Raw genomic sequence first — 26,091 nt, 5'->3', positions numbered from 1 at the left:
GGGACTGGACCGTGACCTTCCACATATACCACCTCTGCTCGCCAGTTCCCATATTCCCAGAAGGCTGGCCACATGCCTGTCTAGCAAGAACACTGCCTGACCTAACCTGTGACTAATTGGAAAAACCCTGTGTTTAGGACTCCTGTAGTTTTCTGTTTAATCGTTACCTGTTTCCTGTTCCTGGAAGGAAGAGAAGTTGGACTGATGTCAAGAGTTTTGGGAGCTGAAGATGGGCCCTGAGAGCGCTTCCTAGGGCAGCTGCTTCCTCACTTTCAGGTCGTAAGGTGTTGCTCTGTTCCCCGCACTTAACACTGCCCTCCAGTCGGGCTCATGTTCTTTAGTTTCAGTTTCCTGTTTCTTGGCTTTGTGTTTCCAGCTGAGCTGGGAACTTTGTGAGGATAGCAGCGCTTACACTTATTACCACTGATAATAAACAGCACCGCAATGCTGGATAATGTTTTGTTGTTGTTCAGTCTCATAGTCATGTCCAACTCTTTGCGACCCCATGGGCTGCAGCGTGCCAGGCATCCCTGTCTTTCACTGTCTCTTGGGGTTTGTTCAAACTCATGTCCATTGAGTTGGTGATGCCATCCAACTAGCTCATCCTCTGTCATCCCCTTCTCCTCCTACCCTCAGTCTTTCCCAGCATCAGGGTCTTTTCCAAAGAGTCGGCTTTTCACATCTGGTGGCCAAAGTTTTGGAGCGTCAGCTTCAGCACCAGTCCTTCCAGTGAATGTTCAGGGTTGATTTCCTTGAACTGGTTTGATAACGTTTACTGAGCACTTACTCTGTGCAAAGACCTCTCCTAAACCCGAGTTCATTTCATTTCCTGTTCAGAAACCATTCTGTTATTATCTGCATTTTAGAGGTGAGGAAACTGAGGTACTGGGAAGTTAATAGACTTGCCTGGGGTCTGACAGCCAGGAAGCAAGTTGAATGAACACAGTGCAGCCAAGAAAAAACTTGCTTTTGCTTTGCCTCCTTTCTTTCCGGGAGCAGCTTTGGTTGAGAGCTCCTGCTGTGCTTGCAGCAGACCTTGGTTCAAATCCTGGCCATGCCCCAGATGAGTGACTTTGACTTCAATACTTTGTTCTTTAATGCCTACATTTCTGAAATGGGTTTCATTGTAACACCTAAGAGTCCTGAAGATTAAAAAAAAAAAAAAAGAAATGCAAGTAAAGATGCCAGGCTCATATGTAAGCACTCGGTGAAGGTTTGCTGCTGTTAGCGGTTGGTGATAGAGTGGTGGAGCATCCCAGAGGCCCTGGAAGAGGGATGGTGAACCCCCAACGCACCCCCTGAAAATCTGCCCGTATCTTCCTCTCTCTCTGTAGGGCTGGGCGCCGGGCAGTCTTCCCTCCTGAAGCCCTTGCTTACTAGCACCAGCCAGCTCGGCAACACCCTTTACTTTCCCACATGGTTAGTAAGTGTTGTCTTCTGCGCAGTGGAAATTACTTGGCTGGACTCCCACCCTGGCAGGGGCTGGTTGTACCCAGAAACCCAGGGACCTACTTCCTGGAAGCCTGGTCCTCTGAGTCAGCGCCCTCTCTGTGGAGCCCCAGGGAATCACTGGTTCCTAAGGAAACCCCTTCCTCCCCGGGTCCCTCTCTTGCAGTGTCTGCCAGTAACAGGCCATCCTGGCCTCTCTTCCATTTGGTGGTTTTGTCCTGGTACTTGCAGGTTAGCTTCCTCCCATATTTTGAATAATTCCTGACCTAGTCCCTGCTTGGCCACTGGTGAGGAGTGTGCAGGAACAGATTGTTGGAGATCAGGCCCCTGTGGAAAGAGGGCAGTGCCTTTGTGAGGGTGTGTCAGCTCCACCCCTTGACAGGACATGGCAGTGTGGAATGTGATCGAGTCTGGTGAAAATGCAGTGGAGGGCCAGTTCCCCTGCACTGGGTTTGGGTACCTACTGCTGTTTGTGGGCCTTCCTTTGAATGTTTGCTAATGGGAAACTTCTGTTGATTTTGAAGAATACAGGAGCTTGCTGGTATATGTATACCTTTTGGAAAGGGCTTACCTAATAAGTAAGTGGGTAAAGCTGCAGGGTGGATCAGTCATCCAAGCTTTGACAAGAACCTATTTATATATGTTTTTAAAAGCTGTCAGTATTTGGCAAATGCAGACACAAGTACATTAGTAATTCTGTTCCATCAAATAGCATCTTAATAAAACTGCTGGTCCAGTTACAGTGAAAGGGGATGCTTGCTCAGTAATTGAGGAGCCCCTCTGGGAGGATGGAATCTGCTTTCAAGATTCCCAGGTTCTATGTGGCATATGTTTAAGGTGCTGCCAACTGGGCTGGGAAGATCCCCTGGGGTCGGGCATGGCAGTCCACTCCAGTATTCTTGCCTGGAGAATCCCATGGGCGAGGTGCCTGGTGGGCTACTGTCCATGGGGTTGCAAAGAGTTGGACACAACTAGCGACTAAGCATAGCACAGCAGAACTGTGTTCCAGGAATTGTGGTGGGGTTAGGCGTTCAACAAAAGGACCTTTTTCCTACTACGTGGGGAAATAGGCATGTTTGACTTAAACTGGGCTTTTCCTGTGAATTCTGTCACCTCTGTTGGCTTTCTTAACATTGGCTACTGTATGCCCAACCATGTGTTTATAGGAAAGTGGTTGGAGAGGCTGTTATAGGCTCTGAGTGTTGGTTTTTCTACTTGGCTTATTTCTCTGCCTCTCCCCAGTGATGTCATGTTACACCACTGATTTATTTGCAAAGTGAGAATCTCATCCACCCTTTTGTTTACCTCCTTGGGATTAGAGGTTTCAGATAAAACAATGAAAAAATAGTGTCATCTGCGTGGAAACTTTTATATCCTATACAATGTCTCTAGCTAGTTATATGTATGATTGAAGATTCTTTGTCCTTTTCTATTTTTCCTTCCTTCTTTTCTTCTTTCTTTCTTCTTGATTTTTAGATGCCATGCAGTGAACATTGTTAGCACAAATTATGTTTGTGATGGCTATAGAATTGCTTCTAAGTAAAATAGTTTGTGAGTAACAATGTGAAAATGTACACTGTGAACAAGATGCTTTTCAATAGATAGGAACAAGTCTCCCTTTTATTTTCATAATAGAATAGTTAAGGAGGAATCAGATAGAGTTCTGCTATAGAGTGATCTTTTGCTTTTTTGTAGTTAAAATTAATACTGGGACATTTTAAGCTGCTGAAAATTAAAAAAAAAAGTCAATACAAATTTCATACTTCTTTCGTTGACTTTAATCCTTTTTCATGAAGACAATTTTTACACTTAACAAGATGCATGCAGATTCCAGTGTTTATCACACATAATAGGGTCATTTGAAGAGAAGCAGCTTTAGGGCATTTGTGTGGATGAATATGGACGTAGGTCTCAGCCCAGCTCTGTGGTCAATTATGTGCCACTTAGGTAAAGCTGAAAACCAATCTCCATTCTTCCAGACACTGTTAAACAATGTGGCTAAAAGTAAGTGTGGGGCCTTGGGATCACATGGCCTGGCTCAAATCCTGTCCCACCATACATTAGGACTTGTTATTGAACCCCATGTATATTGAACCCCTGTGGACCTCATCTGCACATGTGGGCAATGAGATAACCTACCTTACGGATGTTGTGGAAATGAAATGGAATTGTGTATGAAGCATCTGTTGATAGAACACTTCCTGGAGCACTGCAGACACCAGGTAAATGCTGCCCTATGGTTACCTTCTTATAGCAATTCATTCTTTATAACACGCCACCTTTAGAAAAGAATCTGAAGTGAATACTAAATTCCTTAAGTCCCATTGTTTTGCAGTCATATCAAGAATGTCTTTAAATAAATTACACTTCTTTCTTGAGTGGATATAATTTACAATTAAAAAATAATTTTATTTATTTATTTTTGGATGTGCTGGGTCCTCACTGATGCATGGGCTCTTCTCTAGTTGCAGTGAGCAGAGGATACTCTTCCTTGCGGTGCCCAGGCTTCTCATTGTGGTGGCTTCTCTTGTTGAGGAGCACAGACTCTAGGGCATTCAGGCTTCAGTAGTTGTGGCTCTTGGGCTCCAGAGCACAGGCTCAGTAGTTGGGGTGCACAGCCTTAGTTGCTCCATGGCCTATAGGATCTTCCCAGGTCAGGGATCAAACCTGTGTCCCCTGCATTGGCAGCTGGATTCTTTACCACTGAGTCACCAGGGAAGCCCCATAGTTTATGATTTGAAAGGCATAGAAAGGTCTACAAAGTCTCATTCCACTCCTGTCCTCTAGCCACCCAGCCCATTTTCAAGAGACTGACAGTGCTAGGGTAACTAAAGACTTAAAAAACTCCACAAATGGACAACCATAAAAATAGCAAAAGAAAGAGAAGAGGAAAGGGTAAGAGAACAGGAGAAGAGGAGGGGGGATTCAGCTGGGGTCCAAACTGCTGAGCTCTCCTGGGCCCCACAGCACCTTGGGCATTACCCTTATTTACACTCCTCTCTCAGCATTCAGAAAACTAAGATCATGGCATCCGTCCCCGTCACTTCATGGCAAATAGATGGGAAAACCATGAAACAGTGACAGACTTTATTTTATTGGGCTCTAAAATGACTGCACATGGTGACTGCAGCCACAAAATTAAAAGACGCTTGCTCCTTGGAAGAAAAGCTAAGACAATCCTAGACAGTGTATTAAAGAGCAGAGACATTATTTTGCCAACAAAGGTCCATATAGTCAGAGCTATGGTTTTTCCAGTAGTCATGTATGGATATGAGGCTTGGACCATAATGAAGGCTGAATGCTGAAGAATTGATGCTTTTGAAATGTGGTATTGGAGAAGGCTCTTGAGAGTCCTTTGGACTGCAAGGAGATCCAACCAGTCAATCCTAAAGGATCAGTATAGTTCACTCACTCAGTCATGTCTGACTCTTTGTGACCCCATGGACTGCAGCACGCCAGGCCTCCCTGTCCATCATCAACTCCTGGAGTTTACTCAAACTCATATCCGTTGAGTTGGTGATGCCATCCAGCTATCTCATCCTCTGTTGTCCTGTTTTCCTCCTGCCTTCAATCTTTCCCACATCAGGGTCTTTTCCAATGAGTCAGGTTTTCGCATCAGGTGGCCAAATTATTGGAGTTTCAGCTTCAACATCAGTCCTTCCAACAAACACCCAGGACTGATCTCCTTTAGGATGGACTGGTTGGATCTCCCTGCAGTCCAAGGGACTCTCAAGAAACTTCTCCAACACCACAGTTCAAAAGCATCAATTCTTCATCATTCAGCTTTCTTTACGGTCCAACTCTCACATCCATACATGCCTACTAGAACAACCACAGCTTTGACTAGACAGACCTTTGTTGGCAAAGTGATGTCTCTGTTTTTTAATATGCTCTCTAGGTTGGTCATAGCTTTTCTTCCAAGGAGCAAGTGTCTTTTAATTTCATGGCTGCAGTGACCATCTGCAGTGATTTTGGAGCCAAAAAAATAAAGTCTGACACTGTTTCCACTGTTTCCCCATCTATTTGCCATGAAGTGATGGGACCAGGTGCCATGATCTTAGTTTTCTGAATGTTGAGCTTTAAGCCAACTTTTTCACTCTCCACTTTCACTTTCATCAAGAGGTTCTTTAGTTCTTCTTCACTTTCTGCCATAAGGGTGGTGTCATCTGCATATCTGAGGTTATTGCTATTTCTCCCGGCAATCTTGATTCCAGCTTGTGCTTCCTCCAGCCCAGCGTTTCTCATGCCGTACTCTGCATATAAGTTAAATAAGCAGGGTGACAATATACAGCTTTGACGTACTCCTTTTCCTATTTGGAACCAGTCTGTTGCTCCATGTTCAGTTCTAACTGTTGCTTCCTCACCTGCATACAGGTTTCTCAAGAGGCACGTCAGGTGGTTTGGTATTCCCACCTCTTTCAGAATTTTCCACAGTTTGTGGTGATGCATACAGTCAAAGGCTTTGGCATAGTCAATAAAGCAGAAGTAGATGTTTTTCTGGAACTCTCTTGCTTTTATGATTATCCAACGGATGTCGGCAATTTGATCTCTGGTTCCTCTGCCTTTTCTAAAACCAGCTTGAACATCTGGAGGTTCACAGTTCAATCACTGTTGAAGCCTGGCTTGGAGAATTTTGAGCATTACTTTGCTAGCTTGTGCTGCTGCTGCTGCTGCTATGTAGCTTCAGTCGTGTCCGACTCTGTGCAACCCCATAAATGGCAGCCTACCAGGCTCCACCATCCCTGGGATTCTCCAGGCAAGAACACTGAAGTGGGTTGCCATTTCCTTCTCCAATGCATGAAAGTGAAAAGGGAAAGTCAAGTCGCATGTGAGATGAGTGCAATTGTGCGGTAGTTTGAGCATTCTTTGGCATTGCCTTTCTTTGGGATTGGAATGAAAACTGACCTTTTCCAGTCCTATGGCCACTGCTGAGTTTTCCAAATTTGCTGACATATTGAGTGCACCACTTTCACAGCATCATCTTTTAGGATTTGAAATAGCTCAACTGGAATTCCATCACCTCCACTAGCTTTGTTCGTAGTGATGCTTCCTAAGGCCCACTTGACTTCACATTTCAAGAAGTCTGGCTCTAGGTGAGTGATCACACCATCGTGATCATCTGGGTCGTCAAGATCCCTTTTGTACAATTCCTCTGTGTATTCTTACCACCTCTTAATATCTTCTGCTTCTGTTAGGTCCATACCATTTCTGTCCTTTATTGAGCCCATCTTTGCCTGAAATGATCCCTTGGTATCTCTAATTTTCTTGAAGAGATCTCTAGTCTTTCCCATTCTATTGTTCTCCTCTATTTCTTTGCATTGATCACTGAGGAAGGCTTTCTTATCTCTGCTTGCTATTCTTTGTAACTCTGCATTCAAATGGGTATGTCTTTCCTTTACTCCTTTGCTTTTCACATCTCTTCTTTTCACAGCTATTTTTAAGGCCTCCTCAGACAGCTTTTTTGCCTTTCTTTTTCTTGGGATGTCCTAAAGGAAATCAGTCCTAAATATTCATTGGAAGGACTGATGCTGAAGCTGAAGCTCCTGTACTTTGGCCACCTGATGTGGAGAGCCAACTCATTGGAAAAGACCTTGATGCTGGGAAAAATTGAAGGCAGAAAAAGGGGATGACAGAAGATGAGATGGTTGGATGGCATCATCAGCACAGTGGTTACAAGTCTGAGCAAGTGCCAGGAGATGGTGAAGGACAGGGAAGCCTGGCATGCTGCAGTCCATGGGGTGGCAAAGAGTGAGACATGACCGAGCGACTGAACAACAACACCCCTCTCAGAGCACCCCATGATGTGCCCACCCCTTGGGCTCCCCTCAGAGCTCCTCAGCCTTTTCTGTCTTAGAGGCATGGTGGGTGGCTTCCTGGCCTGTGTCCCAGTGTAGACACTGGCAAGCTGACTTTACCCCTTGGGGTGAGCTCAGGTTAGATGAACCTTCTGTGTTGTCTGAATGTAAACCTTTGAGATATTCTGGAAGATTTGGGAAGAATCTAGAAGTTGAGCTCCTTGGCTTCTCAAAACACCTGTGTCCTAAACTGAATCCCTTCCCAAGGAGTAGCTATGAGGCTGTAGTTGTTTTCTGTGTTCAGTCTTTTGGTGCCCTTGAAGAGTTGTGTTTGGTCAGAAAGTTCTGTGGCCTTAAGAAATCACTTTAAATAGTAAATCTGAGACAGTTGTGGAGAATGCTAGGAACTTTTACTCTGCAGAGTTCATTTTCCCATTCTAGTTTAAATGGAAACCTGGAATGGCAAATATTTACAGTTTCCGGCATTATTTTTAGTATTTTTGTATCTTTATATTGACGTCACCCCAGTTTCAGTCCTTTGTTCTGGTTGCTACCTGGGGTTCAAGAGTAATTCAGTTTTGTCCTCCCAACCTCCTGCTTGTCAAGAATGTTTATTTCCTTTTTGTCCAGCCAAATTCAGTTTTTCTTTTGAAACCTAATATAAAGTCTTTTTTCTTCTTGGATCCACACTAATTATACTTCCCTTCTCACCTCCTGTGGTATTTATACAAAGAAACTGCGGCTTAAGGAAGGGTTATGCTCCAGACATTCCGTTTTGAGTAATTGGAAAGTACGCTAGAAATTGAAATGCATTTTCCCATTAAAAATAATAATTAGGCTCCCACAAAGGCTATTTAAAAAGTGACAACATAGGACTTAGAGAACTTTATTATTACAGAGAAGGTGAAAAGTAAAGTGGACTGCTGTGTGAACCACTTGGATTCAACATTTTACCATATTCACTTGCTCACCCTATCTGTCCACCCGTCCATCCATCCATTTACCTACTTTTTTTGGCTGAACTCTTGGAAATCAAGTTGTATTCAGTGTTGCATTTCACCTACATCCCTCTGCTATCATTTTGTAGGACTGAGGACTTCCTTCCGCATAACCACAACACCATCATCACAGCTAAGAAAATAATTCAAGTCTGTAATACTGTTTAATCCATTTTCCTGTTGTCCTCAAAATAGCCTTTATTGCTGTTTTAAAATTTTTATTGTTTAGAATCTGGAACCAGACTGCCATCAGGTTTACAAACCTCATTTTGTCCTATTATTTCTAACAAAAGCTCTTTGAAGCCACATTTAGCCAAGTGCTGGGGGAGGCGAGGAGCTTTCCTCGTGAGCCTTCCTGGTATGTTGCATTCTCGGGTGCTCCTCTCCCATGCTTAACGCCTGTCTCTGGATCCTGGGTGCTCCTGCTACCCTGAGCCCTGCATTTTAGCATCCTCCAGGGTGCAGCTGGGGCTTCCCTGGTAGCTCAGATGGTAAAGAATCCACCTGTAATGCAGGAGACCCTGGTTCGATTCCTGGGTCAGGAAGATCCCCTGGAGAAGGGATAGAAGATATTCTCCAAGAAGAGTATCCACTCCAATATTCTTGACTGGAGAATCCCATGGACAGAGGAGCCTGGTGGGCTACAGTCCATGGGGTCACAGAGAGTCAGACACGACTGAGCGACTAAGCATAGCACAGGGTGCAGCTGGTCTCTCACGGGTATGAGCAGAAACCTCAGAGACAGCTGCATTTTTCAAGGGACCTCTTAGCCAAACGCTCATGTCAATCAGGGGTTCACAACCAGACATTGCTGATTCATGCATGTTTTTCTGAGGAAGGCTTTCTGGGCCTCCATCTGTTCCTATAGTGGTTTATGCTGTCCAGAATCAAGTACAGCAGAAACCAACACAACATTGTAAAGCAATTGTCCTCCAATTAAAAATAAAAAAGTAAAATTGAAAAAGAGAATCTTCCAGTATCAGGATAGCATTTCAGGCAATTCAATAAGATAAAGGTAACTGTACCTTGTATTGGGAGGGCTTTTGTGTCATGGGTGAGTGATCTCTGAGCAAGTGGGTCCTGTCTGGGTCTCCCCTTCCTGTCTTGTCACAGCTGTGGAGTGGGGGAGGGTGGGCTGTAGCAGCTGTCTATCTGGGAGGCGTTTGGAAACTGGTAGCTGCCTGAAGTTTCACTACAAAGTTTAGGACTTATTTATATACTGAAGTTCATTGTTTTCCAATTTCCAAATAAGCTCATTTGTTCTCTTCATACATTTTAAGCTTTTAAGATTTGGGCAAATGTTGTGTCTCAGTCAGTGGTGCTGGGGGTGGGGTGGTATCTCTTAAGAGCTCCATGGCCTTGGTTATCTCTGTAGCCAAAAATAGAAATAATTGGGAATGATTTTATTTTGTAGAATTTGCTTTGCATTCTGCCCTTTCATTGTGTACATAATTGATTTAAACTGTGTTTAAACAATTAGCTTAATAAAGGAGGTTGTTTTTCAGGAGCTAATAGATCTTAGCTCAGCCAGAGCAGGATTGAGAGGCTGTGTGTGAGCTGGCTATGAGCACTATCCTGAGATGAGATCTGCTTGGCTTTTCCTCCAGGCTCTTACTAGTTTCCAACCATGTGACCCAGGGCAAGTGGCAGACCCTCCCCCACCTCCAGCTCCTCTCTCTAATGAATACCCACCTCATAGGACTGTGACCATCAAAAACCCTTGAGCCCTGTGGCCTAAGCCCCTTTGTGAGGTCTCATCAAGTATATTCATATTTGTGCAGCAGACTCGGTGGAGCAGAGGTTGTAAATAGCCTCATATCAGATCAAGTTCTGCTACCAGTGAGTTTGTCGGATTGAGTTTTGCTGTGAAATGAGGTATAAGACTTCTTATCTTTAGAATTTTGGGGATTTTGCCTTGTGGACACAGGAGGGTATGTTTTACCAACCCAGAGGGAATTGTGGATGGAGCTGAAGAAGGCTGAGTATGGAATGTCAAGAACCAAGGACATTGGCATCAGCACATAATATTCCAGTTGACCAAACTGAGGCACAGAGAAGTAATCACAGAGGCAGCCAGGGCAAAGCTGGAGGAAGAAAAACGCCTTTAGAGAAATGCAAATTTTGCCCTCCTAGTCAGTAATGTAGTCCAACAATAGACTTTTGGATCCTGTGATTTGAATGTTTTTGCTGGAAAAAAAAAAAAATAGGGTGTGTGAGTGTGTTTAAAAGCAACGTTCCAACCAAGCTGGGTAGGCTATCTATTTTCCAGCCAAGTCCTTTTCTCCCATCAGAGAGTTGTTGGGTAACCCAAGCTTCTGAGAACGTACCCCTTTCCTGATAGAATTGCTATCAGAACCATCAAAATGCTCTTGGCCCTGGCTGGAATGAAGCTGCTTGGGAGGAGTCATGAGGGCCTCCTTATCTGGAGTCTCAGGTTATCACCGTCTTCCCCATTATTTTAGCAACCCTTGAGTTATGTCCACTGGGTTTGAGGAATGCCATTTCTGTGCCATTGCTTCTCAGCTCCTGTTACCATTGGGGTCAGTTGGAAACTTAAATATTACTTGGAAACTAGGCTAGAAAACTGCTTTTGATTTTGGGGGGTTGACTTTGAGCCCTTCCTCATACCTCTTCCTCAGTTTCTTGCTTTCGTTTGTGACTTTGTCAACAAGATCTTGGCAAAACTCAATACTAATGTGTCCTCAAAATAAAGTGAATTAAGACAACCTGGCTGGGTCTAGGAAAAACCCAAAGGATTTTGATAACCCCTGGCTTTTGTTGGACATGCCTTACTTGTGATGTTGTGGAAGGGAATCATGTTTATCAGTAAGAGCTGAGACCCTCCCTGTTTCGGTGGCTATTGGTGTGTGTGGAGGTTACTAAAGATACTAAAGGTGAGGTGACGGGCTTGTTTTGAAGAGGCTGAGGGACCTAAGCTTGTGGCCTGCAAAAGATGAGCTGTGATTTGGGAATTGGGTAGGAGCTCAGAGGTGGAGGACAGTTTCAGTTTTATACTTGTTCATCCAGGAAACTGCTCTGAGGTCTGGTAGTAGGCATTTTCAAAACATCCTACTTTCTGCTGTGCTAATTGGAACTCAGTTTTGAGATCTGGGGAGCCTTTGATCTCAGTTGTGAAATTAGAGAGCAAACCAGCATTTAGCATTTTAACCAAGAGTTGGTAAATGATGACCTCAGGTCAGGGAGGAGGAAGCAGCGTCCATGCAGGCAGGATCTAGACTGCCTGGCCTGAATCTAGGAGCTGCCATGTAGTAGCAACGTGACCTTGAGAAGACTGTATGACCTTTCTGTGCTTCCTTTCCCCATTTGTAGCATGGGGAGAATGCCAGTAGCTGTGTCGGAAGTTTGCTTTGAAGAGTCAGTGCTTAGCTTAGTGGTGGCTTGTAAATGCTCCATAGTGTGATGGTGGTAGTTCTTGTTGGTAGTTAATAGAGGAGTAACAAACCTGTCTGAACTAGACTTCCAGCACTTCTAGAACTCTTACCAACCTCTTCCTTCCTCTGTTTTGCCCTACACTCCCTTCTGACCCTGGTGTCTGATCTCTTGTTTTTCTTTTCTGCTCCGGAGGCCCTCTCTCATGGGTTAGCCCAGTTGCAGGTTTGGGGTGCCCATCTCAGCTGTGCCCCGAATGCCTTTGCAGTCCTCTCCCATTCCTGCAGACTCTCCACTAAGCCTCACTGTCCCCACAGGCCCCTTATTCTTCCCTGGGGTCTCAACAGATGCCATCTCTTACCTTCAGAGACAGTGGAGGCTCCCAGGCATCTTTTCATTCGTGGACCTTCCGCCCACCCTAAAGGATCACTCATGGACCCCCTGCCTTTGGAGAACGAGGTGTCCTTTTACCTGTTCAAGTTTTTAATCCACCTCCTTCCTTCTTACGGAAATCATCTCCTCCAGTTCCTCAAGGTCATCACTTTACACACTGTCTCAGACTCTCCTTTTTGCTCCTTTTCTGCCTGTAAAGAAACACTCTGCTTTCAGTCATTTTAAAAAAATTCCAGGGAATTCCTTGGCAGTCCAGTGGTTAGGACCCCACACTTTTACTGCTGGGGACTGGCCCAACCCTAGGTTGGGGAACTTAAGATCCCATGTGCCACACAATGCAGCCGGAAAAAAAAAGAATTCAAAAAGGCAAATAAAAATTTCTTCCCGTTATGCTGAAGGTGAACTCCCTTACTCTTAATGCTCATATCGAGCTTCTAGAAAGAGCAAACTGAGCTGTTTCTGCTCCTCAGCTCAGGGAATCTAGTCTTTCCTTCTGGTCTATGAAAAACCGCTCCCTCCAAGGCCACAAAGATCTCCCACGGAATGGTTTTTCTTTCCTTGTTTATTTTATTTATTTTTTCATTTTATGTATGATGTATGTATGTGTTTTAGGATTTTAAGTTTACTTCAAGAGACTATGGAGAAAAAGGTAGCAAAGCACAACAAGGGGATAGTTAAAAAAATGTTCCAAGTTGCTCCCTAAGTTAGCAATTGAAGAGTTTCCATTTGTTCTTATGTGAACTTCTACGTGGCCCAATTTGTCTTGAGTTTTTCTCAATTCTCTTTCAAAAGATTCTTCTTAGAGTGTTTCTTTTTTCTTTTTATTTCTTTCTTTCTTTTTTTTTTTTTACTGTGCTAAGAACACTTAAAATGAGAATTATCTTCTTAACAAATTTTTAAGTGCACAATGCAGTATTGTTAACTAAGGGCACAATGCTGTACAGCAAATATCTGGAATTTATTCATCTTGCATAACTGAAACTTCATCCCCATTGAATAGCAGCTACCCATTTCTCCCTGCCCCTGGCTCCTGGAAACCACCATTCTGCTCTCTTTCTGTGAATTTGACTATTTTAGATAATCTCATGGAAGTGGAATCATGCAGTAATTGTCCTTCTGTGACTGGCTTATTTCACTTGGCCTCATGTCTTCTGAGAGTCCCTTGGACAGCAAGGAGATCAAACTAGTCAATCTTAAAGGAAATCAACCCTGAATATTGATTGGAAAGGCTGGTGCTGAAGCTGAAGCTCCAATACTTTGGCCACCTGATGAGAAGAACTGACTCATTTGAAAAGACCCTGATGCTGGGAAAGATTGAAGGCAGGAAGAGAAGGGGACAACACAGGATGAGATGGTTGGATGGCATCACTGACTTAGTGGACATGAATTTGAGCAAACTCCAGGAGATGGTGAAGGACAGGGAAGCTTGGTGTGCTGCAGTCTGTGGGGTTGCAAAGAGTCGGACACGAGTTGGTGACTGAACAACAGCAACAACAATGACAATAATGTCTTCCAGGTCCATTTTTGTTGTCCTTTATGGTGAGATTTCCTCCTTTTTAAAAAAGCTGAATGGGATCTGATTCATGTCACATACATGTCACATTTCTTTATCTGCTCAAAGATCAGAACATTTGTTCCCCTGGCCGCGAAGAGTGTGGCAGTGCAGAAGATCCTATTTCAGTTCTTCTGGATAGACACCCAGAAATGGGGTTGCTGGATCATGTGGTAGTTCTATTCTTGTCTGTTTTTTTTTTTTTTTTTAGAAACCTCTATACTATTTTCCATAGTGGCTGCACCATTTTACATTTCCTTCCTGTTTTAGTTGCTCTCTCCTGAAGCATCTCACCTAGCTGACTGCTCATTCTTTCTGGAAACTCCTTCTTCTGTGTTCCAAGCTAGAGTCCTGACTTCTCTTCCTAGTTCCTCATGGAGTATTTCCAGTTGCTCAGTGGGTATTTCCATTTGAAGGTCCCCTGCTTATTTACCTCTATCACTACATGTTCAAAAACATATAGTTCTTCTCCATGCAATTACATTAGCATATGTACTAATCTATGCTGCTGCTGCTAAATCATTTCAGTCGTGTCCGACTCTGTGTGACCCCATAGACGGCAGCCCACCAGGCTCCCCCGTCCCTGGGATTCTCCAGGCAAGAACACTGGAGTGGGTTGCCATTTCCTTCTCCAATGCATGAAAGTGAAAAGGGAAAGTCAAGTTGCTCAGTTGTGTGCCACTGTTTGCGACCCCGTGGACTGCGGCCCACCAGGCTCCTCCGTCCATGGGATTTTCCAGGCAAGAGTACTGGAGTGGGGTGCCATTGCCTTCTCTGCTAATCTATGCTAGGTACCCTGTAACCAAACACCACACACTGGGTGACGTAAAAAGGAGAAATTCATTGTCTTATTGTTCCGGAGGCTGGGACTCCAAGACGAGTGTCAGCAGGGTTGCTCTTTCTGAGGGCTGTGAGGGTCTGTCTGTTCCATGTTTCTGTTATAGATTCTGGTGGTTTGCTGGCAGTCTCTGGTGTTCCTTGGCTTCTCCAAAGCATCACTCGAATCTCTATCTTCATGTCATGTTTTTGCCTCCAAATTTCCTTTTTTTTTAAAGGACAACAGCCACATGGGACTAGGGTCCACCCTAAAGAGTTCATTTTAACTTGATTACCTTTGTAAAAAGACCCTGTATCCTAATATGGTCATGTTCTCAGGTACTTGGGGTTAGGACTTCCCACATATGTATTGCTGCTGCTAAGTCTCTTCAGTCGTGTCCGACTCTGTGCAACCCCATAGACGGCAGCCTACCAGGCTCCCCCATCCATGGGATTTTCCAGGCAAGAGTACTGGAGTGGGTTGCCATTGCCTTCTCCACATATGTATTGAGGATGAGGCAAAATTCAACCCATAGCGCCATTCAAACTTGATTTTTTTTTCCAGATATTTTTCATCTCAGTGAATGGCACCAGTGTTCACCATGTTATTCATGCAGATGCCTGGGCATCATCCTTATCAACTCACTTGCACTTCTGTTAACTTAGGGTCCAGAGCTTACAGAATTTGGAGGCACAATTTTGAAATAGGAACCATAGGATCCAACAGTTTTACAAAGGGATTGGTGATCCATGACTCTCAAATGGCTCACAACCTCTGCTGTATATCTTTTTTTTTTTTCTTTAAAGTGTCTATCACCTTGGTACATATATATGTAAGAATTTTAAAAAATTACAGAAAAGCATAAAAATATAATTAATAATTAGCCTATTATTCAATTACTCAGAATCACTTACCATTTTGGTTATTTCTTCATGTAGTTTATACCTTCATGTACTTTATTTATTTATTTATTTTTTACTAGTTTGATCCTACAGTATGTATGGTTTTTGAATCCATCTTTTAAAATTCATTATTAGATAATAAGTATGTTCCCATATCTTCACAAAATCTTCATGAATAGTTTTAAATGGTGCATATTATTCCGTCAAATGGACAGACAATGGTTGACTCAGATATTTTATTATTATCCCATTGTCAAACATGCATTTGTTGCTGTTTTTGACTTTTTATAATGTTACAACAACCTTTGCTATTAATTTGGACTCAGTTTTTTTCAGAATTTAAATATGAGTCAGGTAAGGATGAAGACAAAAGATGGACGTGGTGTCTCTAAGCAGATTATTAGTGTAAATTGAAGAAACAATTAAGCCTACCTAAGTTAACCAGTATCTTAGGCATTAATTGTGAATAGTTGATTTGTGATTTAAAAGTTATTCTTAAATTGCTGAGGTAGATAACAGGGATTCTCTGGTCAACATTTTGCTCTTTAGTGATTCTTTGTAGTCTATAACAGGGCTGTACAACATAACTTCTTGTTGTTCACTGGTTCAGTCGCCTCTGACTCTTTGTGACCCCATAAACTGCAGCAGGCCAGGCTTCCCTATCCTTCCCATCTCCTGGAGTTTGCTTGAACTCACATCCATTGAGTCAGTGATGCCATCTAATCATCTCATCCTCTGTCACCGCTTTCTCCTCTTGCCCTCAATCTTTCCCAGCATCAGGGTCCTTTCCATTGAGTCAGCTCTTCACATCAGGTGGCCAAAGTATTGGAGCTTCAGCTTCAGCATCAGTCCTTCCAGTGAATATTCAGGGTTGATTTCCTTTAGGATTGACTGGTTTGATCTCCTTGCTGTCCAAGGGACTCAAAGAATTTTCTCCAGCACCACACTTCAAAAGCATCAATTCTTCAGTGCTCAGCCTTCTTTATGGTCCAACTCTCACATCCATACATGACTACTGGAAAGACCATAGCTTTGACTGTATGTACCTTTGTTGGCAAAGTGATGTCTCTGGTTTTTAATAGGCTGTCTAGGTTTGTCATAGCTTTTCTTCCAAGAAGCAAGCGTCTTTGAATTTTGTGGCTGCAGTCACCATACGCAGTGATTTTGGAGCCCAAGAAAATAAAATCTGCTACTGTTCCCACTTTTCCCCCATTTTTTGTCATGGAGTGATGGGAATAGATGCCATGATCTTAGTTTTTTGAATGTTGAGCTTTCAGCCAACTTTTTACTCTCCTCTTTTACCTTTATCAAGAGGCTCTTGGGATGACGGAAATGTTCTTTATCTGACCTCTCTAATATGGACCAGTTAGCCACATATGACTGTTGAGCACTTGAAATGTGGTTAGTCCACCTAAGGAACTGAATTTTAAATTTTATCTATTTTTAATTGACTTAAATTTAAATTGCTGTTTGTGGTTAGTGATTACTGTATTGGATAGTGCAGTTCTATCAAGATAATAACTAAACTCTTCTATGTGCTGTGCTTAGTCGCTCAGTCATGTCTGACTCTCTGCAACTCCATGGAATGTAGCCCAACAGGCTCCTCTGTCCATGGGGATTCTCTAGGCAAGAATACTGGAGTGGGTTGCCATGCCCTCCTCCAGGGGATCTTCCCAACCCAGGGATCGAACCCAGGTTTTCTGCATTGCAAGCGGATTCTTTACCAACTGAGCACAGGGAAGCCCAAGAGTAAACACTTTTATAGTGCTTATCTTTTCCTAAATACTCTAAGTGCTTTACACATTAATGTGTGTAATCCTCACAGTGAATTTAACAAATAGTCTTCCAGTTACTTTGCTATATAAAAAATTGCCACAAAACTTAGTGGCTTAAAACAATGACTGCCAAAGAATTTGGGGCCACATTTTGAAACCATTGTAGAGAGGTACAATCATTTTGATTCCATTTTACAGATGAGAAAATTGAGCACAGAGCAGTTAAAAAACTTATTCAAGGTGACATGCCTAGTTAGTGGCCAAGCAATTATTTATGCTAGGCAGTCTGACCTTTTAGCTACAGTGCATCTCTGTAATTCATGTTTCACTAATTTAGAGTCGTATCTTCCTCGGCTTTTTCCATGGTGTGGTAATTATGAGATTAAATGACTGACACCTGTCTGTAAATCACAAACTGTGAATTCATAGTATTTTCAAGGGTTTCCTAGAGGTCAAGTTAATGATGAATACACATTCTTAACCACCTGATTCGGGAGGAGCTGCCTGGCTTCAAGTCTGAGCCCCCTGCTTTCATTCCTGTTTCTGCTGCTTCCTAAACAGAATTTATCGCTTCCAGCTTGAAACTGACCATGATTCTGAGTAAAACTCTTTCAGTCTTAACATGTTGCCTGCTTTAGCTATTCCTGTTGCATGGAATATGTTTTTAAAAAGGAATTAATAAATAAAATGCTTAGAATTACTAAGGGAGTTAAATATTTCTGGTTTTACTGAAATTAAGTCTTGATGTTAAACCCTAATTTGGATGATATGTTTGCATATATTTAGGGAAGTGTGTATGTGTACTCTTTTTTATTCATTCATCCATTTAATTATATTCTTGGGAGAGAAATCAGAATGAATATGTAGCTTATCCCCAGATTCTAGAGGTTTCATGATAATATAAAGAATGCCACCTTTTACAAAACCTGAGAAACCAGCAGTTTCCTTTCATGGGCAGAGATAATGGTTATTTCCATCTGAAAGTGAGGGAGCCCTTTGTCCTGTGGTCTCTGTTTGATATTGTTTGCTGCAGTGATGAAATGTGGTCATTTCACACCTGGTATTTGTCCTCATGTGATCATTTTTTCCCCACCAAAATACTCTCGAGAGAGTTTGTAGTTAAATGCATCTAGATTCCCAGTTTCTGGGTTTCTTAAGCAATATGTGTAAATCTCTGTGATGCAGAAAACCTCATTGTATCACTTCAGAATCTGAGTACCCCAAATAACGAGACTTCATTTCAGTCAAACCCCACATTTTCCTTTAGTCTTCATCCTTCCTGACCCCCTCCTTTGTGTGATAACTCCCTTTTTATCTTGTGTGTGTGAATTGATACTTTGCTGATTTTCCACACAGTTGGCTCTTTCTCCGTTATCTTAACTGGTAGAATCTTATATTGTATGAGCTGGGATGTTTCTCCCTCTCACTCCTTCATGGAGGTGACTCAGTTCCCTGTATATCCTGGCACACTCGTGGGCCCAGATATCCTGCTGCTTCTGGTGTAAGTCCATGTGGAACTTTGACGTGTCCAGAAGCAAATGGCTCCTTTTCCCCCGTAGATGCCCCCTTCCCAGCTGCACTGTTTCTGAAGTCATAAAATAGGTCCCCACTGTTCCTATTTCTTTTAGTGCCCCATGCATACCTTCTCCCAGTCTCTCATGCCTGCCCAGGTGTTTAGTGCCCGTTTCCAGTGCTACCCTACAGGCTCCAAGCTGGCACTGGGCATGCTGTCTTGTTTTCCACTCTCTATCCAGCTCCCAGCTGGTGCTTTTCATACAACAGTCATGCCATAAATGATAATTTGGGTTGGTGAGCAAATACGCAAATGCGCGTGCTTCCATTTTTATATGTGTGCCCCTAGGCCAAAACCTGATGCGTCCTGGATTTGTCTCTCTTTTTTCATGCACTAGATCAGTCAGTTTACTAAATCTTTCTGGGACATATGCTCCATGAGGACAAGGGTCTTTGTTTTGCTCAGTGGTAAGTTACAAATGCCTAAAACGATGCCTGCCATGTAGTTGAGCATTTGCTTTGCTGTAGAAATGGTTCTAGATGTTTTATGTGTGTTCATTTATTTCATCTTCATAACAAGCCTTGAGGGGTGGGTTGGGTACTGTTAGTATGTCTGTTCATCAGAAGCCAAGGCATGGAGATTAAGTCATTGTCCAGAGTCACACAGCTGCAAAGTGGTGGAGCTGGGACTTGACCCCAAGTCTCCTGAGTCTGTGCTTTTAACCGCTAAGGACTCTGCTATGATACCACCTAGTGATGGTGTGTGTACTCTATGTGCACCCTTTGCTGAAACTGTGCATTCACTCCACGATGTATAGATAATCTCACAGATGAAGAAGCAGAGGCTAGCTTGGAGAGCTTTAAAAAAAAAATTACCCCAAGGGGGCCCAGGTTATGAGTAGCAGGGTCAGGATAGGAACTCAAGCCCATGTGCCTGTCCTGCCGGACCCGCCAGCCTCTGCCTGACCTGTGGTTTTGGAAACAGGCTCACATTTAACAGGGACATTTCCCAAGGTTGTCAGATGTTCCTTGTCTCCAGTAGACATCTGATGCGGCTGTGTATGTTTCTTCCTCAGATCATAGTGGCAGCCACCCGTTACCCTCCAAAACCGAGACGACGCCCTCACCCACTAACAACAATGGGAATGGACACCCGGAATACATCGCATATGCCCTTGTCCCTGTGTTCTTCGTCATGGGTCTCTTTGGCGTCCTCATTTGCCACCTGCTTAAGAAGAAAGGCTATCGATGTACAACAGAAGCTGAGCAAGACGTTGAAGGAGAAAAGGTTGAAAAGATAGGTAAAAATCTGGATTATTTTTTTTTTGTGGGCATGTGAGTGCAGACAATTTTTTAATAAGAAATGAGTCATGTATGTTTTCTGTCTCTGTAAAGCAAATGATCCATCTTTTTTCATCAAAATATATTTGATGTAATAACATCATGTAAATTTAAAGTGTGCAACACGTTATTCTGGTGCATTTATATATTGTAATATGATTGCCCTTGTAGTGATGTTTAACACCTCTATCACGTAATTGTCAGTTGTTTTTAGGGTAGGAATCATTCAGTTCTAGTCTCTCTATAAATTTGATAAGTATAGTACACAAAAGGCAGAGGAACAAGTGATCAAATTGCCAACATCTGTTGGATTATAACAAAAGAGAATTCCAGAAAAACATCTATTTCTTCTCATTGACTACTGATCAGTGGATCTTCTTTATCCATTCATTCTTTGATGGACATTAGGATATTTCCATATCTTGGCTAGTTTGAATAATTCTGCAGTAAACATGCTGCTGCTGCTAAGTTACTTCAGTAGTGTCCGACTCTGTGCCACCCCATAGACAGCAGCCCACCAGGCTTCCCTGTCACTGGGATTCTCCAGGCAAGAACACTGGGGTGGGTTGCCTTTTCCTTCTCCAGTGCATGAAAGTGAAAAGTGAAAGTGAAGTCGCTCAGAAGTGTCTGACTCTAGTGACCCCATGGACTGCAGCCTACCAGGCTCCCCGGTCCATGGGATTTTCTAGGCAAAAGTACTGGAGTGGGGTGTGCATATATCTTTCCACTTTGACTTCTTGTTTTCATTTCCTTTGGGTATATACCCAGAAATGGAATTGCTGGATCATATGATAGATCTATTTTTAATTTTTTGAGGAACATCCATATTGTTTTCCATAGAAGCAGTTCCAATTTAAATTTCCACCAACTGTGCACAAGGGTTCCCTTTTCTCTACACCCTCACCAGCACTTTTACAAAATGATCCATCTTAAAGGCAGATGCTATGGTATAGCATCATTGTAAATATTATAGGAACCACACCTAGAGTTAGAAACTTTGCTTTCATTTATTAAATAACTACGAAGTAATTTACTCTTATTGACTTTGTGGCCTTGGGCAATTAATATGCTGTAAATCACCGCTATGTTTAATTTAACTTTAATTTTATTAATTTAATTAAAATTTTAATTTAAATGAGGACAAGAATCTTTACCTTGTAAGAGTATTGTGAAATTAGAGAGAAGATACATTTGGTGTTTGTCACAAATGGCACTCAGTATATATTAACCCTTGGGCTTCCCTGGCTCAGACGGTAAAGAATCCACCTGCGGTACTGGTAGACACAGGAGACTGGGACTGGATCCCTGGGTTGGGAAGATCCCCTGGAGAAGGGCGTGGCTACATACTCCAATATTCTTGCCTGGGAAATCCTGTGGACAGAGGAGCCTGTTGGGCTACAGTCCATAGGATCACAAAGAGTCAGACACGACTAAGCAACTAACACTTTCACTTTTTTCATATAGTAACCCTTACTGTTGCTGTTGAATTAGATTCTAATAAGAACAATAGGATAACTGAATAGGTCTCACCATTTTTGTGCTGCTAGTTTTGCTAGGGGAGTTAATCTTTAAAAATTGATTCGGTTGTGCAAAAGTAATTGTGGTTTTGCATTGTTGAACTTTGCCATTTGATATTAGAATACTTTCTTCAACATCATTTTAATGTGTATGCTTTGTATTTTTTGCTAATGAATTATTACTTGCTGCTTATTTTATATGTATTTTAGACTATGGAAATTATGTTAGACAGAAAATTTTCTTATTTGAGTTCAAAATGGGTCAGAAAGCAGCAGAGACAACTTGTAACATCAACAACGCATTTGGCCCGGGAACTGCTAATGAACGTACGGTGCAGTGGTGGTTCAAGAAATTTTGCAAAGGAGACGAGAGCCTTGAAGATGAAGAGCGCAGTAGCCAGCCATCTGAAGTTGACAGCAACCAGTTGAGAAGATCTTTGAAGCTGATTCTCTTACAACTACAGGAGAAGTTGCTGAAGAACTCAATGTTGACCATTCTATGTCGTTTGGTATTTTGAAGCAAATTGGAAAGGTGACAAAGCTTGATAAGGGGGAGGCCTCATGCTCTGACTGCAAATTAAAAAAAAACCTGTCATTTTGAAGTGTCGTCCTCTCTTATTCTATGCAACAACGACAAACCATTTCTCGATCAGATTGTGACATACGATGAAAAGTGGATTTTATACAACAACCAGAGACAACCAGCTCAGTGTTTGAATGGAGAAGACGCTCCAAAGCACTTCCCAAAGCCAGACTCACACCAAAAAAAGGTTGTGGTCACTGTCTGGTGGTCTTCTGTCTGTCTGATCCACTATAGCTTTCTGAATCCCAGAAAAACTATTACATCTGAGAAGTATTCTCAGAAAATTGATGAGATACACTGAAAACTGATGCGTGCAGCTGACATTGGTCAACAAAAAAGATGCAACAACACCCGATTGCATGTTGCACAACCAGCACTTCAAAAGTTGAACAAATTGGGCTATAAAGTTTTGTCTCATCTGCCATACTGCCGAGTAGCCAACTAACTACTGCTTCTTCTAGCATCTTGACAACTTTTTGCAGGGAAAATGAAAATGCTTTCACAACCAACAGGAGGTAGAAAATGCTTTCCAAGAGTTCATCAAATCCTGAAGCACGGATTTTTATGGTACAAGAATAAACAAGCTTATTTCTCTTTGGCAAAAATATTTTGAGTGTAATGGCTCCTATTTTGATTACTAAAGGTGTGTTTGAGGCTAGTTATAATGATTTAAAATCAGGGTCCAAAACTGTAATTACTATTGCACCAACCTAATATGAGGTTGGAGTTTATGTTTATTAAGTAAATGGTTGTGTGAACAGTGCAATGAAAAAATGACAAGAGCTGGTACCTTTGGATTGACCTCAGAGTGTCTCAGCATTTCCTCCTCACATGGAGTTTCTGGATTGTATTTGAAAACCCTGAGAGGTGAAGCCCTGTTTTCACCACAAATGTACTTTTCAACCATCCTTTTGGGCCTTGGGGAATAGTTGGTAACTCTGCTTATCCTTTTCAGACCTCAAAGGGCAGTTTTTGCAGAAATGTGACATTTGGGGTAGGTCACCCTTCAAGTGGGATCACAGGCAGAGTTGGGGAGCTTCTTCATTCCTTGCCAGCTTGCTGGCCTGTTGGTTTTTCCCACCCCCACTGACCTTTGAGGCAGGGAGTGAGCACAGTTGCACGATGAGTCATGTGTGAGTTTATGAGCAAACCGAGGCTGAATGTTTGTCAACAGAAAGCGGGACCTTTCTCTCTCATCCTCTGCAGACGCTGTGTAGGTTGGCTTAGTGGTCAGCATGTGCACTGTCTAACTGGACGTGCATGTTCATGGGGAGGGAGTGGCTTGGGTGGAGAAGACACTTCTCCAGATTACATGGGTAATATACCACACCATGATTTCTAGGTCAACCCTCCTTTTTCTTTCTTGTGTTATGGAAGCGAATGATAAGGAATCAGTTTTAGACTGAAGGTTTGACTTTTTTTTTTTCCTAAAGACTATCCCATGTACAGAGTCTCTCAAAGTAAACTGAGTTTGTAGGTAATTAACCATGGCCAACATTTAGATCATTTGGAAGTATATTTCAAAGTCTTGTGAAGAGAGAGATGAATAATTACCCAATTTAAGAAATAAATTAATACTCTGTATATGGTATATCTACAATGAAAATAAAATCCAAGAAGTTTTTATTTTAGTTATCTTTATTTTTTCCATTTCCCCTTTGAGTTTAACAAAATGATGAGAGAGGAGTAATAGTTGTAAGGACTGATAAAGACATCTTGGAAATTAAGCATGTGTCTGGACTTGAGAAGATATTGATGGGCAGTTTGCACCTGTTCTGCTGAGAAAGTCGCTGTGTGTTTTCAGTCACGTGTGCTAAGAGTGTGCTAAGAGAAAGGTAGGTTAAAAGAAAGCAGAGCTCTTAGCACCATGGGTCATCAGCTGAGCTTTCTGGAGACTGTTCAGAGAAGTCTTAGGCTCTGAGACTATGTCTCTGACCTGATGCGGGTGAGCAATTGTAACCTGTCCTCCCCTCCCCTTTCTCTTTCAGAGTTGAACGACAGCGTAAATGAAAACAGTGACACCGTTGGGCAGATTGTCCAATACATCATGAAAAACGAAGGTATGGCTGTTTAGTGCCCAGAACAATTCATTATTCACATGTTTTATTAAAAACCTGCTTCAGAGAGTTTGTATGGATTCTCCTGTCAATGTTTCTGAAGTTATTGGTAGCACCTTCCACCTAAGCTCACAAATAGCCCAGCTTCCAGCATTATCTTATCAGGAGAGTTTCACAGAAGTGAGTTTTCTAAGAGTCAGTGGGTCTGAGTGTTGCCAAGTCAGCCCTGGAGGCTTACCTTTTAATCCTGGCATCGCCTTGATTTGGAGGAAAGTCATAGTACCTCATGAGCCTCAGTTTCTTCCTCTAAAATAATATTTACCTCATGGTATTATTGTGACATATTACACAGAAGCTGCTTGGTATAATAAGCACTCAAATATTATCTATTCCTTTTTTTCTGCTTTTAAAAATACTGTGGTAAAATACACTAAACATAGAATTTGTTGTTACACCCATTTTAAAATGTACAATTCATTGGCATTAAGTACATTTACAATGGAGAAGGAAATGGTAACCTACTCCAGTATTCTTGCCTGGGAAATCCCATGGACAGAGGAGCCTGGCAGGCTACAGTCCACGGGGCCGCAAAGAGTCGGACACGACTGAGCACACACACACTCACACACACATGTTCACAATAGTGTACAAAGATCACCAGTATCTAGTTCCAGAATCTTGTCGTCATCCCAAACTCTGTATGCACTGAGCAGTCACTCCCCATTCTCCACCCTCTTCCCCTCCAGCCTCTGGCAACCCTTCCTCTGCTTTCTGCCTCTATGAGTTCACCTATTCTATGATATGTTCTTAAGTGTTAAAGCTTTTAAAAGGTCTAGGCTTTTCTGGTGGCTCAGTTAGTAAAGAATCCGTCTGTGATACAGGAGACCCAGGTTCAGTCCCTGGGTGGGGAAGATCCCCTGGAGAAGGAAATGGCAAGCCACTCCAGTATTCTTGCCTGGGACATCCCATGGACAGAGGAGCCTGTTGGGCTCAGTCCAAAGGGTCACAAAGTTGGACACGACTTAGCGACTAAACCACTACCACTAAGCTTTAATGACTTTAAGCGTTTTTGTCCGTTCTGAAATGTATCCTAAACCCCTGTCTTCTTAAATTAGTTTAACCCTGATTAGATAAATCAGGGTCATTTTTCTGAAACACTGGTGATTGTCTCCACAAGATACCACACCCCAAGTGACTTTTGAGGCGTGTGGCACTCCTGCCCACATACCTGTGAACGAAAAATGCCACCTCTCATATCAGTAAACAAAGAAAGTCATAGCCATCAAGCCGTCCATTACACGCCACAGTGGTGAACCCTGACGGAACCCAAGAGGGAGAGAATGCCTGCCATCCAGCAGCCATCAGACTACAGCCTCTCCCCGACTATGAGTCCTGAGGAAACTCAGGCTGTGAAAACACTGGATGCTGGCCCCAGATAGCTGAGGTGCACATCAAAGGAATGATTTCAGTGAGCCCAGACTCTTACATCTTCCCATACATGGAAAAGCGCTGAATTCCTTGACTTGGGATGTCTGGTTTTCTTTTATTAACAGTAACAGTGACGTTCTGACTACCTGATCTTTATTGCAAAAATTCTTGTACATCTTGGCTCCCTCCTTTGTCTTTCCATAGCAGTCTCTCAGAGTTATCTGAGAGTCTTGCCTCCTGAGCTTAAGTCCTCAGATTTGTCTACTGAATAAAACATAACTTTCAACTTTTAGGTTGTGCATAACTTTTAGGTCACAGTTTTTTCAGCCAACATATCCAATAGCCCTATGCTTTGAATTCTCATGAGAATGTAAAACAAAATGTTTTCCTTGGGCGCTCTCTGGGCCCTGGTAAACACTGTCTCAAGCTGCATGCACTGACGCAGCTGAGCCCTTTGTCTGAAAGTTGAAATCCCTCCATGCTGCTCAGTAAATACCTGCCTTCTGTTCCAAGCCCCTCCCTGGGATCCTGTGTCCCCATAGCCTCACTATTAACCACAGCGCCTGCCTGGCCCAGGCTGCA

At 42.7% G+C, this 26,091-nt stretch overlaps 1 protein-coding gene across 1 annotated transcript in view; it reads left to right on the top strand.

The window, feature by feature from the left end:
* RELL1 (RELT like 1) overlaps positions 1–26,091 on the top strand; it is an 80,302-nt gene that overhangs the window by 20,368 nt on the left and 33,843 nt on the right. Inside the window, exons 2-3 of the mRNA XM_027544244.1 lie at positions 19,660–19,884; positions 24,013–24,084. Of these exons, the coding sequence (XP_027400045.1) occupies positions 19,660–19,884; positions 24,013–24,084 (297 nt within the window). The remainder of the gene's footprint in view (positions 1–19,659; positions 19,885–24,012; positions 24,085–26,091) is intronic.

Source organism: Bos indicus x Bos taurus, chromosome 6, assembly GCF_003369695.1.
Source record: "Bos indicus x Bos taurus breed Angus x Brahman F1 hybrid chromosome 6, Bos_hybrid_MaternalHap_v2.0, whole genome shotgun sequence".
In the NCBI taxonomy this organism is placed as follows: domain Eukaryota; kingdom Metazoa; phylum Chordata; class Mammalia; order Artiodactyla; family Bovidae; genus Bos; species Bos indicus x Bos taurus.
The sequence above is the reverse complement of the archived record's forward strand: the minus strand, read 5'-3'. Positions and strand labels throughout refer to the sequence as shown.